We start from the raw sequence: 13,566 nt of genomic DNA, 5'->3' as shown, positions 1-13,566 counted from the left end.
AAATTCAGAAATCAGTGCTGACACGGGGATATTTCCTTTTGTGTGGGTGTCTTTTGACTCATTTCAAGGGGCCTCTTTCTTACCAGCACCCTCTGGGGTCTTGCTGCAGGGAACATCTGTCTGTCCTGATGGAAAGGTCAAAGGTGAACAGGTTTGGAGGGGGAAGGAGGCAAAACGAGCCCTCTAAATACCTCTGCTCTGTCCTGCCCGTAATCTGAGCCATGGTGGGTTCAGAAACAAGAAATGCCCTTAAAAACACCTCATGGACCTTCAGGGTGGCTCTCAGATAAATAACTCTCAGATAAATAACTCCAGATTCCACAGCAAGGGCTCTTGTGCAGCATAAGGCAAGAGAAGGACTGAATGCCAATCCAAACATTCCTGGAGGAATCCCATCGTGGGTGCCCCCTCATCCCTGTGCCAGTGGCAGAGCAGAGATGTGCAGCTCTCCAAGGTGTCATCACACTTCTGGGTGGGTTCTTGCGAGTTTTTCACTTCTGTTTTAGAGAGAAAAGTGGCTTCTCACGATTTCCCCTGTTGTGGAAATACCCAAAGCTCCCAGCCTGACGTGAACTTCAGGCAGCATTAGATGGAAATCACTTTAGGAGACTCTGTGTGGTTTCTATCAGTGCCTTGTCTGAGCCAGGGAACCCAAATGCCAGCGAGGAGCTGTGAGATTATTATTTTTTTAAAAGCAAATCTGAAGAAAAAAAAGCTTCAACCACAAGTGTTGCTGCTGGGGAGGGGGAGCGTGAACCTCCCTCTGTGTGACTGAGTCTGGTCCCACTGCACATCCGCCACCGGTGCAGCCACCTGCAGCTCCTGCTCCTGCAGCTCCTGCAGCTCCTGCAGCTCCTGCTGCTGCTGCGGCAGAGCCCCCAGCCCCGCTCTGGGGCCGCAGTTCCTGGGGCCAGACGATGTTGATCGGGATGGGACAATGGAAAGGGACCCCAAATTTCCCCGTTTGTGGGCGTTCCTGATGCTCTGGCTGCACAGGAAGCAGCGAGCCAAGCCCTGCAGCCTGCAGCTGCCTGCCCCCAGCCAGCTCTCCAGCCCGGTCAGTACCGCAGCCACTGCTGCTGCCACTGCTGCTGCCGCTGCTGCTGCCACTGCTGCTGCCTCTGCTGCTGCCACTGCTGCTGCCACTGCTGCTGCCTCTGCTGCTGCCACTGCTGCTGCCACTGCTGCTGCCTCTCCTGCTGCCTCTCCTGCTGCCTCTCTTGCTGCCACTGCTGCTGCCACTGCTGCTGCCACTGCTGCTGCCTCTGCTGCTGCCACTGCTGCTGCCTCTGCTGCTGCCACTGCTGCTGCCTCTCTTGCTGCCTCTCTTGCTGCCTCTCCTGCTGCCTCTCCTGCTGCCATCTCCCTCTGCTTCCCTTCCTGATGCTTCCCATGGGTGTTCAGGGCACTCTGGTTTGCTTTTCTTTCTCTGCCTTCTCGGATAGTTTGTTGTTGTGACTCTGGAAGAAGCTGGCCTCCGTGGCACACGGGTGGTTTTGTGCTGGAGATTTGTGTGTGCTGCCAGCCAGGCTGTAGGAGCTCGTCACAAGAGTCCTGAGTGTTGAATTCCAAGCTGGCGGATGAGTCCATGAGGGAAAATCCTCCCTTGTGTCAGCAAGATACCAAATGGCTTCTCAAAGTGGTAGGAGGATCACAGGATGGGCTGGGCTGGAGGGGACTTTAAAGCCCCTCCAGTGCCATCCCTGCCATGGCAGGGACACCTCCCACTGTCCCAGGTGCTCCAGCCCTGTCCAGCCTGGCCTGGGCACTGCCAGGGATCCAGGGGCAGCCACAGCTGCTCTGGGCACCTTTGCCAGGGACCCTCACAGGGAAGAATTTCTTCCTAACGGGTCTCTCGCTGCTGTGGGCTGTCTCCCTGCAGAGCTGAGCTTGGCCAGCTCCTGTTGCAGCTCTGGAGGTGGGGATCTGTTCCTCACGGCAGCTGCCTGCGGGGACTCAGCCTCCAGATGGACCCAGGAGTGCAAAGTGGCTGGTTTAAGCTGGGAGATCAGGAACACGAAAATGTGTTGTTTAAGGGATTATGGATCTTTCTTGCCTGTGATCACCAAGCCCAGGGAAAGGCAGGATAACGCCAGGGAGCTCCTGTGCCCCTGCCCTGAGTGCCTGAGCAGCACAGGAGAGAGCAGAGCTCCCTCCATGGAAACAAAGCCACTTCCTACACTGAGAAAAACCCAGCCTGAGAGTGGGGAGGGAGCTCAGTGCAGGTGGGCAACCACATCCATGGGCACTGGAGGGTGGGAGTGGGCTGGGCAGGGCAGGCAGGGCTGGCACCTGCCCCTGGCTGGCTTTAAAAGCTGCTTTGATGAGGTGGTTCCAGACTAAGTGTCTGAATAGGTCTAGGAAACAAAGTGTAAATTTTTTCCCCCAACTCTGCAAGGGAAAAAAATAAATTGTAGTTCCAGCTTTCTGCAGCCTCTGCTGGCCACAGCTTCCCCAGGGCTGGGGACAGCAGAATTTAATGAATTTTTGAACATTATTGCTGTTCTTTGGGTCCAAAAGTTTTGCTGGGAATAGGAGGTGTTTCAGCATCACCTCAGGGTCTGTGGCTGTGCTGGCCCTGATCCCTTGGTGAGTTTATTCTACTTATGCTGATGAAATCCATTTTTTCTTCTTTATTTTTTTTAAGTAAAATAATGTGTTTTAAACAAAACATGTGCCAGAGACCTTGGCTTCCCCTCAATCTTCTTGAAGGCTGGAGTCTGTTAAAGCATCATCTGTATGTGCTGAAGATGCACTAAGACTTATGTTGCAGAGTTGCTCAGATTGCTGAGCAGATGGGCTCCAACATGTCTGATTTTTGCCAGCCCTGGCCCTGTTTTGACAACAGTGCCTTATTTTTTGTGTTGTGGGATTTTTAGTGGCATAAACACTCCTGTTTTTGCAACCAGTGCCTCAAAAAGGAAGGTGCTTCTCAAGCACTCTTCTGAAATGCAGTTCAAAGCAGCCCCTGTGGTTGGGAGGGAGGGTCTGTATTTACCTGGTCCTCCCTACCCTTATTGATTGCAGATGCTGATACCTGTGACAAGCACCAGCCTTTGTGGTTCTCTCCCGTGTGGCTCCCGTGAGTCTGGAGCTGCAGTCCTTGTTCCATGACCCCAGAAAGCTCCTTTCCCTTGCTCAGGAGTCCCTGCCAACCGTGTGCCCTCTGTTTCAGGGGGAAGGTGTCGTGCAGGAAATCAACATCACCCACCATGTGAAGGAGGGCTCTGAGAAGGCTGATCCCTCACAGTTTGAGCTCCTGAAGGTGCTGGGACAGGGCTCTTTTGGCAAGGTGAGATCACTTCTTCCTATGTGCCGTGCCAGGCAAATTATTCTGGTGACGAAAGGAACCATCCCCAACAAAACCACTTTCCTGACTCCCAGGAATGTTCCTGGGCATGTTCCTCCCTTCTCAGAACTGCTGCTGTGTGCCCCAGGCTGGGTTTGGCCCCTGTTTACGGTCCAGTTTCCCTTCTGTGAAGGAGGAAGGAAGTAGCCTGTAGCTCTTATCTATTTCAATAATCCAGGTCTCACAGACCATCTGCTGACACATTAAATCAGCTTGGTGTCAGTCAGTTGCCAGCTGACAGTGGGGGCTTGGACAGGACTGTGTGCTGCTGCCTGAGAAAATGCAGCAGAGATTTTGTAGAATCAGAGAATAGCTGGAAAAGACTTCTGGGATCATCCAATCCAACCAGTAGCACTGCCAAGCCCACCACTTGCAGGTGGTGTCCTTTTGATGCTGCCTAAAACCAGGTAGAATGAGACATCAGGGAAGGGTAGGAGATAAAAATCCAGAGGATGCAGGACCTGAATAACAAGGAGTGACTGACAAACCAGAGGGCTTTAGTGGTAAAGTGAAGCATCAGTGCCTCCACTCACAGCTCCCAGGCACCAGCCCCAGCCCCACAGGAGCTGCTGGAGTCAGGAGGTGTGGAAGGCTGGAAAGGAGGAAAGTGCAACATGACACTGGGGGGTGAGAGGAGTCCACACACAGCACCTCCCTGGAAACCCATGGGGAACCTTGAGCTTCTTAGGGACACTCTGCCACTTTGGAAAGCAACCAGCTCCTACTGCCAGTGTTTAGTACTTGGTGAATGTGGTGTTTTTCTGCCTCAGGTTTTCTTGGTGAGAAAAATAACTCCCCCAGACACCAACCACCTCTATGCCATGAAAGTGCTGAAGAAGGCGACACTGAAAGGTAGGAAGGAGACTCCTGCTGCAGTGCTCTGACCCTCTGAGACTTACAGAGCACTGGGGAAATGTCACTGCTGGCCTGGGGTGGGCTGGGTGAAAGAAAAGCATCTTTATCCCAGCAAAACATCCTCCTTTTCTTTCCTCTATTTAAGAGGATCATGACGGAGGTGGGAAATGCCTGGCTCAAGCAGCCTGGTGCTCAAGGCTGGGATGGGGCAGGACACTGGCCAGGGCCCTTTTCTGAGTCTGAGCTGTTCCTCTCTTCCCACAGTGCGGGACCGACTGAGGACAAAGATAGAAAGGGACATCCTGGCTGATGTCAACCATCCCTTTGTGGTGAAACTCCACTACGGTGAGTGGAGCTCCCTGGGGTGTTGGGAGGGGGGCTGCAGCTCCAGCAGACTCTGGCTGCCTTTCAACACAATCCCCTGAACAGAAATCCTTTCCTGGAAGGATCTGTGGTCCCACTGCCTGCTCCAGCTAAGGCTGCTTTTACTGCCTAGGGTTAGGGTTATGCCTAGGGTTCTGAAAACCACAAAGCCCAGAGCCCCAGGCACACTGCAGCTGCAAAAGGCATCCCAAGGGGAACACAAAACTGCCACAACATGCCTTCCTTCACAGCTTTTTCCCTGGAATCAGCCTTAGCCCAAGGATGCTTTCACTGCCTAGGGTTAGGGTTACTGGGGAGCTGAGCATGGACTGGGAGTGGAGGTTTAAACATCAAATCCCTGGGATTAGAACATTAAGCCATGAGAAACTGAGAAAGTAGAGCTAACTAGCTGAGCTGCAGTTCTGCATTGTTAATGCTCTGACTCCGGGAAAGGCAAGGACAGCTTTGTTGCTGTAAGGTGACCAGCACCTCTCCTGGGAAAATAGCCCTTTCAGGAAGGTACTGCTGGTGGAAAGGGAACCAGACCCCTATAAAATGAGGATTTTCTGCAGTGCCAGAGTGCTGTGGGGAGCTCCCATTTCAGCAGCAGGAACAGGCCATCTCCTTTACCCCATCAGCCCTACCTGCATTTGACCCAGGAACCACGCAGGGCATGTGCCCAGCTGGAGCCACTGGGATTTAAGTGATTAATGTAACACCACGGAGCCCTCCCTCAGTGCAGGGCTCTGATTCCTGCTCTGGCTTGTGTTTCAGCATTCCAGACAGAGGGGAAGCTGTACCTCATCTTGGATTTCCTCAGAGGAGGTGACCTTTTCACTCGGCTTTCCAAAGAGGTGGGTATGCTCTGGCATCTCGGTGGGCTGCTGTGGCTCAGCTCATCTCTGCTCATGGCCTGGAGAAGTAACTGAGCCTTGCAGTCCTTGAGAGGGTGAAAGCAGCCTCCAGCCTGCTGCTGGTCCAGAGCTGGCACCAGGAGAGGGTGTGGTGGGAGCCCTGTGCTCCAGCAGAAGAGCAGCAGCAGCACAGGTGGCGGATGCACCCCTGCAACAGCTTCAGATGAGCATCTCCTAAAGAACAAGAATGAAAAGAAGTTCATTTTGGATTAGAGTTAAGGGAGAAATTGTTCCCTGGGAGGGTGGGCAGGCCCTGGCACAGGGTGCCCAGAGCAGCTGTGGATCCCTGGCAGTGTCCAAGGCCAGGCTGGACAGGGCTTGGAGCAGCCTGGGACAGTGGGAGGTGTCCCTGCCATGGCAGGGTGGCACTGGATCCATTAAGGTCCATTCATGATCCAAGCCATGAATGGTGGGCGAAGTCTGGAAAATTTAGAAAGGGCAGGAGGGAGCAACATGGATGTGGAAGGTCTTGCCTGGGTGCAGGGGAGCTGCTGGCATTGTAAGCCAGCACCTCTCTGCTTTGTCCCCTTGCCCGCAGGTCATGTTCACTGAGGAGGATGTGAAGTTCTACCTGGCAGAGCTGGCACTGGGACTCGACCACTTGCACAGCCTGGGGATCATCTACAGGGACCTCAAGCCAGAGAAGTACGTGTGGCAGCTGAGGCAGGATCCCAGCCCTGCAAGCAGCCCAGCCTGGAGTCAGGGAACAGCTCCCACCTTCCAGAGGGGCCGGAGGGTGCCCTGGGGCTGCACACGTGGGAGGTGCTGGTGCCAATCCAAGGCTGCTGCTCCTCGGATCGGTGATTCCAGGCGGGAGCTGTGTGTGCCACAGGCTGAGCAGAGATCCATGGCAGCCTCCAGGCTCCTGCGTTAGGCATGGGAGCCTTCAGAGGGAGAAGGGACCAGGTGGGCTCTGCAGAGCCCACTCCAGCTTGGTTATCCTTGCCTGGGGTTTGTGGGGGTCAGAAGGAGGTACCTCTGGGGCCTTTGGTTTGCTGTGAAGCTGAGGGTGTGGAGAGGAGGGAGCTGCTCCTGGTCCCACTCCTGTCTTGGTGGTGGAGCTTAAAGCACTGGGAGAAGGGACAGGTAACTTTGGATTCTGGGAGCCAAAGGATGATCTCAGACCATCTCTGCTGTGCTTGTTCTCACTAGCCCTTACATAGACAGTAACAACTTGTTTTTCTATTCCTGCTGTAGCATCCTCTTGGATGAGGAGGGGCACATCAAACTCACAGGTAAGGGGCTCCACCGAGCCTTGGGCTCCAGCAAGGTTGGTTCCTGAAATACAGAGCTGCTTGAACTGTGTGGAGCAGTGTGCTGACAGCTTTCTCTTGTGCAGATTTTGGTTTGAGCAAGGAGGCCATAGACCACGAGAAGAAAGCCTACTCGTTCTGTGGGACCGTGGAGTACATGGCCCCGGAGGTGGTCAATCGCCAGGGCCACTCGCACAGTGCTGACTGGTGGTCCTACGGGGTCCTCATGGTGGGTACCCTGCCGGGACTGGCAGTGCCAGCTGCCCCTGCCCTGGGACACCAGACACGGCTCTGTGTGTCCTGCTGACCCCTAAAGAGCCCTAAGGGGCTGTCCAGGCCTCCAGCCAGGAGCGCTGGTCCCTCGAGGCTGCTGTGCTGGGCTGTGGGGGTGCTGTGGGGTGTGTGGGATGCAGGGGCTCTCTGTGGGGTGTGTGAGGGTGTCCGTGTCCACCCCAGCGCCGGGCCCGCGCTGTCAGTGCAGATCTGGTGCCACCGTCTGGCAGCTGCAGGATCCCGGGGCTCCGGCAGGAGCAGGCGCTGGCCTGGACACGTTCCCAGGCAAACCCCGAGAGCCAAGCTGCTGCTGGGAACTCTCCGTGCCTGTGAGCCCTGTCAGAGCCAGCCTTGGCACCCCTCACAAGCAGGAAGGGGCAGTGGGCTCTGTGCAGCCCTGAGCCTTGCTCAGATATGACCCTCCTTCTTCTCTTTCCCTCCCAGTTTGAAATGCTCACAGGGGCACTGCCCTTCCAGGGGAAGGACCGTAAGGAGACAATGACCCTCATCCTCAAGTAAGAGTTTGTCCCTCCTGTCTGCACATCAGGGGTGTTGCAAGTGGGGGCTCTTGAAATTCTGTGGCGTTATTTGGCAAGTGGTGCCATATCAGCCATCCATTTAAAGGGTGCAGTGTAAATGCCAGAGAGATGATTGGGCATTTTAGGGGTGGAGGTGCTGCAGATGCCTTGTGGCTTTTCTTCAAACCTGCAGCTGATTGCATAACTTCCTCCCCAGAGCGAAACTGGGCATGCCACAGTTCCTGAGCGCTGAGGCTCAGAGTCTCCTGCGAGCCCTTTTCAAAAGGAATCCAGCCAACAGATTAGGTAAGATCAGGTTTTTTTGGTTTCTGAGGATCTCTGTGACACCTGGCTGTGCTGCCTCCCTGGCTGTCCCCTTGGCCTTGTTGGGGGTTCAGTACAACACGACCTGTGGTGGCTCTTGCAGGCTCTGGGCCAGATGGGGCAGAGGAGATCAAGCGCCACCCTTTCTACTCCACCATCGACTGGAACGTGAGTATCAGAAAGGGCAAATTTCAGCACCACTCAGCAACAGTAACACAGTTCTAGCAGCAGGAATAGCACAGTCCTGATGCTTGGCCAGCTATGGGAGAGCCACCAACCGCTGTCCCCATCCATTCCAATAACCCTTTCCAAAACCAAAATTCTCTGTCATGTAACTGTCTCATACCTCCCTGAGCTGTAGCAGAATGCTAAGACACAGAGTTTCACAAAATCTCTTCCTGGCCCTCATTCCTCACCAGCCTTTGCACCCTTTGGGAGAAGGTGCCTGTGGGAGCACTTCCAAGCTGTTTTTGCAGCTGTTTTTTGGGTTTTGTGTGTTTTGCAGAAGCTGTACCGCAGGGAAATCAAACCCCCTTTCAAGCCTGCAGTGGGCCAGCCAGATGACACCTTTTATTTTGACACGGAGTTCACGTCACGGACACCAAAAGGTTTGTACAACTTGAGGCAAAGCCCAGCTTTCCTGTGAGATGTCACTCTGTGACTTCACACCAGGGAGTATCCAGCACCAGCAGGATAAGGTTTCTGCACAGGGAAGGTTTAGGCTGGACATCAGGGAAGTTTCTTCCCCCAAAAGGGTTGTCAGTCCCTGGCACAGGCTGCCCAGGGCAGTGGTGGAGTCACCATCCCTGCAGGGGTTTAAAAATCATGTGAATGTGGCACCTGGGGACATTGGCAGTGCTGGGGGAATTGTTGGACTCACTGATCTTAGAGGGCTTTTCCAAGCTGGGCAATTCCATGATTCTCGGTGGGATATTAGGAGTAAACTCAGTGCTGCTGGTGTGGATCCTGTCTGAAATAAATTACAGTAGCTCCTGGGAGCAAGGGGGAGGCTTCTGCTCCTCAGGCCCTTCTCGAGCTGTCTCTCCCACTGCAGATTCCCCGGGTGTGCCCCCGAGTGCAGGGGCCCATCAGCTCTTCCGAGGCTTCAGTTTCGTGGCAACCGGGTTAATGGAGGATGGCAAAGTCCACCCTCCCCAGCCTGCCCTGCATTCAGTTGTGCAGGTAAGGAATGGGGCAGAGGAACAGCTCTTTGGAGGTGCAGGGATGCTCCAGGATCACTGCACCACCTGGAGCCTGAGGCTGTTCTCTTTGGAGTTCTTGCCTTCTGTTCTTTCATCACCACTGACTGCCACACTGTGCACAGGCTGTCAGGGCAGTGTGGGGCTGTGGCTTTCCTGTCCCCAGGTGGATCTGTGCTGGCAGGGGGTCTGTAATGCCTGTGGGTTGGGCAGCCAAAGGCAAAGGCACCGTGCTTGGTGCAGGCAGCGTTGGCCCACTGACCTATATCTGCCTTGTTCTCCTCTCCTCCCGCTCCCCGCCGGGAGGAGAAGCTGTGGGATGTAGCAGACAGTCTGACAGCTCTCTCTGTGCTGCATTAACTCATCATGTTGCACAAACCCTTCCCTGAACCTGTCCTGTGTGCCCTGGCAGCAGCTGCACGGCAAGAACGTCCAGTTCAGCGACGGGTACGTGGTGAAGGAGGCCATCGGCGTCGGCTCCTACTCCGTCTGCAAACGCTGCATCCACAAGGCCACCAACATGGAGTACGCAGTCAAGGTCCGGGACTTAAGCATTTGTAGAGCTAGAGAGATGAGGGAACAGAGTGGATATGGTACAGGAGCTCTGCAAGGCTCCAAACTCAGCTCGTGTGCTTTGTCCTGGCCCCTTCCCCATCTGTGGTGGCTGCAGTGTGCCCCTACTCTTGCAGGTGATTGACAAGAGCAAGCGAGACCCTTCTGAGGAGATTGAGATCCTGCTGCGGTACGGGCAGCACCCAAACATCATCACCCTGAAAGATGTGAGTGTGGCTTGGGAGACTTCCCCTGCTTTGGTTTAGGAAGGGCAGGCTGGTGGGAGCAGAGCTCAGCCCCAGCAGGGGCAGCCCAGCGACCCAGCTCCACGTGTTGCTGTTTCTCTCTCAGAAGATGCCCACCAGAGGGTGCTGGGCATTGCCCAGGCTCCCCAGGGAATGGGCACAGCCTGAGGCTGCCAGAGCTCCAGGAGCTCTTGGACAGCTCTGCCAGTGATGCCCAGGGTGGGATTGTTGGGGCAGGGCCAGGAGCTGGATCAGTGATCCCTGCGGCGCCCTTCCACGTTGGGATATTCCATGATTCTGGGGTGGGGAAGCATCCCCAGAGCCACCTCTGCTGATCCCTGTGTGCTCCTTGGTGATGGGAGTACAAAAAGGAAGCTGTGGAAGCACATTTTGGTCACCCTACCCATGTTTTCTTTGGCAGGTGTATGATGATGGCAAGTACGTGTACCTGGTGACCGACCTCATGAGGGGAGGAGAGCTGCTGGATAAAATCCTCAGACAGAAATTCTTCTCGGAGAGAGAAGCCAGTTCAGTCCTGCACATGATCTGTAAAACAGTGGAGTATCTGCATTCCCAAGGGGTGAGTGTGGTCACGACTGTTTTCCTGGAAGCTCCCTGGCATTACACTGTGCTCCCTCTCCTCCCAGGAGTAACACTGCCCATCATGACAATTATTTCTTGCTGGTGTTGCCCTCTAGGCAAAGTAGATGTGGGGCGAAGGCAGGGGATGAGTGACCTCAGGCGGCTTTCAGACCTTTATTTTTGTGGAGTATGAGCACAGCCCTTTTTTGGCTCCACAGGTGGTTCACAGGGACCTGAAGCCCAGCAATATCCTCTACGTGGATAAATCAGGGAACCCTGAGAGCATCCGAATCTGTGACTTTGGCTTTGCCAAGCAGCTCAGGGCTGACAATGGGCTCCTCATGACCCCCTGTTACACAGCAAACTTCGTGGCACCCGAGGTGAGCACCCTACTGACCTGAGACCCTCCAGCAGTCCCCTTGTCCCTCCCCTAACCTGTGCTCCCACCTGGCACGGTGGGTCTGCCCTGTTCCCATCTCCATCCCGCCCTGGAAGAGGCAATTGCAGAAATAACACTTGTAGTAATGAATCTGTTATGAATCCTGATATTTTAGTCCCAGACTTTGCTGTTCTGTCCGGCTCTGGAAGCTTTGCATATGGACTGCAGCCAGGTCAAGCCCCTCTTCTGAAATGAGCTCAATGACAGGAAGCAAACACACATTTTTCCCTTTGCTTGTTCAGGTCCTGAAACGCCAAGGCTACGACGAGGGCTGTGACATCTGGAGCCTGGGGGTCCTGCTGTACACGATGCTGGCAGGGTAAGGCAGTGGCTGGGGCTGTGCCCCCTGTCCCAGTGTGCTCTGTGGGGACAGCTGTGCCTCTCCTCCTGCCTGCGTCAGTAAGCCAGGGCTCTCTCCTCTCTCCCCAGCTGCACTCCCTTTGCAAATGGTCCCAGTGACACTCCAGAAGAGATCCTGACACGGATAGGAGGAGGGAAGTTCTCCATCAGTGGGGGCAATTGGGACACTATTTCTGACATGGCCAAGGTAGGGTTTGATATTTGTTGGGGTTGGGGTTGCTGTGAGGCAAATATAGAGCGGGCTGGGGAGGGAGCACACAAGAGAGAGAAGAAAACCAGCACTGCAGCTGCTACCCTACACAAGTTCCGCACAGCAGCTTTGTTTTAGCTCTGGCTGTGATATTTGCATGGAAAACCAACCTCATGCTTGACCCATGTGGGGTTTGCTCTGTGTTCTACCCCCTAGGCCTGCCAAAAACATATTTCATACAAAAAGACATTGATGTCTGGGGACTTTTAACTTGGCCTCTGCATTTAAATCCTAATCTGGGGGCGTACACAGGTGGGTTTTTTTTGCATTTAAATTATGAAATCTTCTAAAGTCTGACTTTCCAAATGATGCCTGTAGGATCTGGTATCAAAGATGCTCCACGTAGATCCTCACCAGCGCCTCACAGCCAAGCAGGTCCTGCAGCATCCTTGGATAACCCAGAAGGACAGTTTACCCCAGAGCCAGCTCAATCACCAGGACATTCAGCTTGTAAAGGTACAAAATCTGGAGTGGGAAAGCAGGAGGGAAGTTTGGAGAGGTGTGAGCCAGGGCAGGCAGTACAGACAAGCAGAGTTTTGGGGAGGAAAGAAAGGGGAGATTCTTTAAAGAAACAAGAAAGATGCTTCTGTCTTTGTTTGTGGATGTGGCTGCTCTGGTCCCATCTTGTAAACCGTGAGTCTGAAGCAGCTCTCCTGCCCCTGAGTGACTCCTCTGTGCCCCTCTGCAGGGCGCCATGGCTGCCACGTACTCGGCGCTGAACAGCTCCAAGCCAAGCCCTCAGCTGAAGCCCATCGAATCCTCCATCCTGGCACAGAGGCGGGTGAAGAAGCTCCCCTCCACCACCCTGTGAGGCCCCACGGCGCAGGAACAGCCCGGATTTTGCACACCTATGGAAGAGGGGGACAGAGGACGGGCAGGGTCTGCACAGGGGCTCCCCTGGGGACTTGCTCTCAAGAGGCCAAGTGCCTTCCTGCTCCTGAAAGACTGGCTCCTCCTCAAGTGGACTGATCTTTGCTGAAGAACTTCACTGTAAAACTTTTTTGATGTGTAAATTGTCAATTTATAAAGAAATCCATCTGTGTATATGAGAACTAGAATGTATAACTGATGTCAAGTGGCACTAAAAAGCAGCTCTGATTCACCCTTCCCTGTGTAGGACCAGGTATTTGTTGTTGCTACAGCATTTCTTGGAACTGATCCTCTCCAGCTCCACAGCAGCTGGAAGACTGTGTCACACTTTGTGTTTAGGCTTTGGGGCTTTTCCTCCCTCAAACCTTTGGATGCATTTCCCAAAGCCAGCCCTGCAGCCTCCCAGCCAGCAGCACTCGTGTCCATGAAGGACCTCCCTCCCTTCTCAGTCCTGTGTGTTTGTTCCATGTAAGGTGGATTTTGCAGCCTCTGTTCTCCCTCTCTCCGTGCTCCCCCAGCCCAGCCAGCAGCTCAGATCTCTGAACAAAACACACCACGTTTTTAACAAGCCCTCCTGCAGATGCTCAGCAGGCCAGGTAGATCTGGCTCACTCCTTCCCTCTGCTCTCCTGTCTCCATGCTCTCCCATCACTGCCGAGTTTGTCACCTGTGCAGGGGGGTGACGACAGAACCTCCTCCCTGGCAAACCTTTGGGCTGGCTCTGGCTGCTGCTTTTACAATGTGGGGTTTTCCTTCCCCTCAGCAGGAACCTCTGAACCTCTGAAACCTTTATTTTTTAATTTAACTTTGTTCTCCAGCCGTGACTCAGGGTTTCTTTCTGACTTGTACAATAAACGTGTCATTCAGGGCCCGTCCTGTGACTGACTGTGAGCTGCAGAACCAGCGACCCCCGGCGTTCCCCGGGCATTTCCGCCCTTCCCAGGTTGTTCCTCCGTGCTATGCAGGGACAGTGCTCCTTGGCTGCCTTCTGGAAATGCTACACAGCTTTTTACCAGGCCCTGAAAGCCAGCAGTGCTGCTTAGGGCAGCCTCTCATGCTACCTTCTCTCAGTGGGAGGTGACCAGAACCAGTCCTGGAATGAGGCAAGAACCAACAGAAATGGGGAATTTCTTACTCAGGACACTTCTGTGCTTGTAGAAACCAACACCTGGAGACAAACTGCTAGGAATAAATAGCCACCCCAGTCTGACCTGCAAGGAA

The 13,566-nt window shown here is 54.3% G+C and overlaps 1 protein-coding gene across 3 annotated transcripts in view; it reads left to right on the top strand.

Annotated features, from left to right (window-relative positions):
• Positions 1-13,216, top strand: part of RPS6KA1 (ribosomal protein S6 kinase A1) — a 30,627-nt gene extending 17,411 nt beyond the window's left edge. For all 3 annotated transcript variants that reach the window (XM_064731562.1, XM_064731563.1, XM_064731564.1), the window contains 20 exons: positions 3,176-3,292; positions 4,120-4,201; positions 4,469-4,549; positions 5,342-5,421; positions 6,020-6,126; positions 6,679-6,716; positions 6,821-6,963; positions 7,452-7,522; positions 7,743-7,831; positions 7,953-8,017; positions 8,355-8,457; positions 8,904-9,031; positions 9,461-9,586; positions 9,738-9,827; positions 10,267-10,425; positions 10,646-10,807; positions 11,109-11,185; positions 11,296-11,413; positions 11,795-11,932; positions 12,165-13,216. In XM_064731562.1, coding sequence (XP_064587632.1) covers positions 3,176-3,292; positions 4,120-4,201; positions 4,469-4,549; positions 5,342-5,421; positions 6,020-6,126; positions 6,679-6,716; positions 6,821-6,963; positions 7,452-7,522; positions 7,743-7,831; positions 7,953-8,017; positions 8,355-8,457; positions 8,904-9,031; positions 9,461-9,586; positions 9,738-9,827; positions 10,267-10,425; positions 10,646-10,807; positions 11,109-11,185; positions 11,296-11,413; positions 11,795-11,932; positions 12,165-12,287 — 2,097 coding nt within the window. In that variant the 3' untranslated portion in view covers positions 12,288-13,216. The remainder of the gene's footprint in view (positions 1-3,175; positions 3,293-4,119; positions 4,202-4,468; positions 4,550-5,341; positions 5,422-6,019; positions 6,127-6,678; positions 6,717-6,820; positions 6,964-7,451; positions 7,523-7,742; positions 7,832-7,952; positions 8,018-8,354; positions 8,458-8,903; positions 9,032-9,460; positions 9,587-9,737; positions 9,828-10,266; positions 10,426-10,645; positions 10,808-11,108; positions 11,186-11,295; positions 11,414-11,794; positions 11,933-12,164) is intronic.
• The last annotated feature ends 350 nt before the right edge of the window (positions 13,217-13,566 follow it).

Source organism: Zonotrichia leucophrys, chromosome 23, assembly GCF_028769735.1.
Source record: "Zonotrichia leucophrys gambelii isolate GWCS_2022_RI chromosome 23, RI_Zleu_2.0, whole genome shotgun sequence".
NCBI lineage: Eukaryota > Metazoa > Chordata > Aves > Passeriformes > Passerellidae > Zonotrichia > Zonotrichia leucophrys.
The sequence above is the reverse complement of the archived record's forward strand: the minus strand, read 5'-3'. Positions and strand labels throughout refer to the sequence as shown.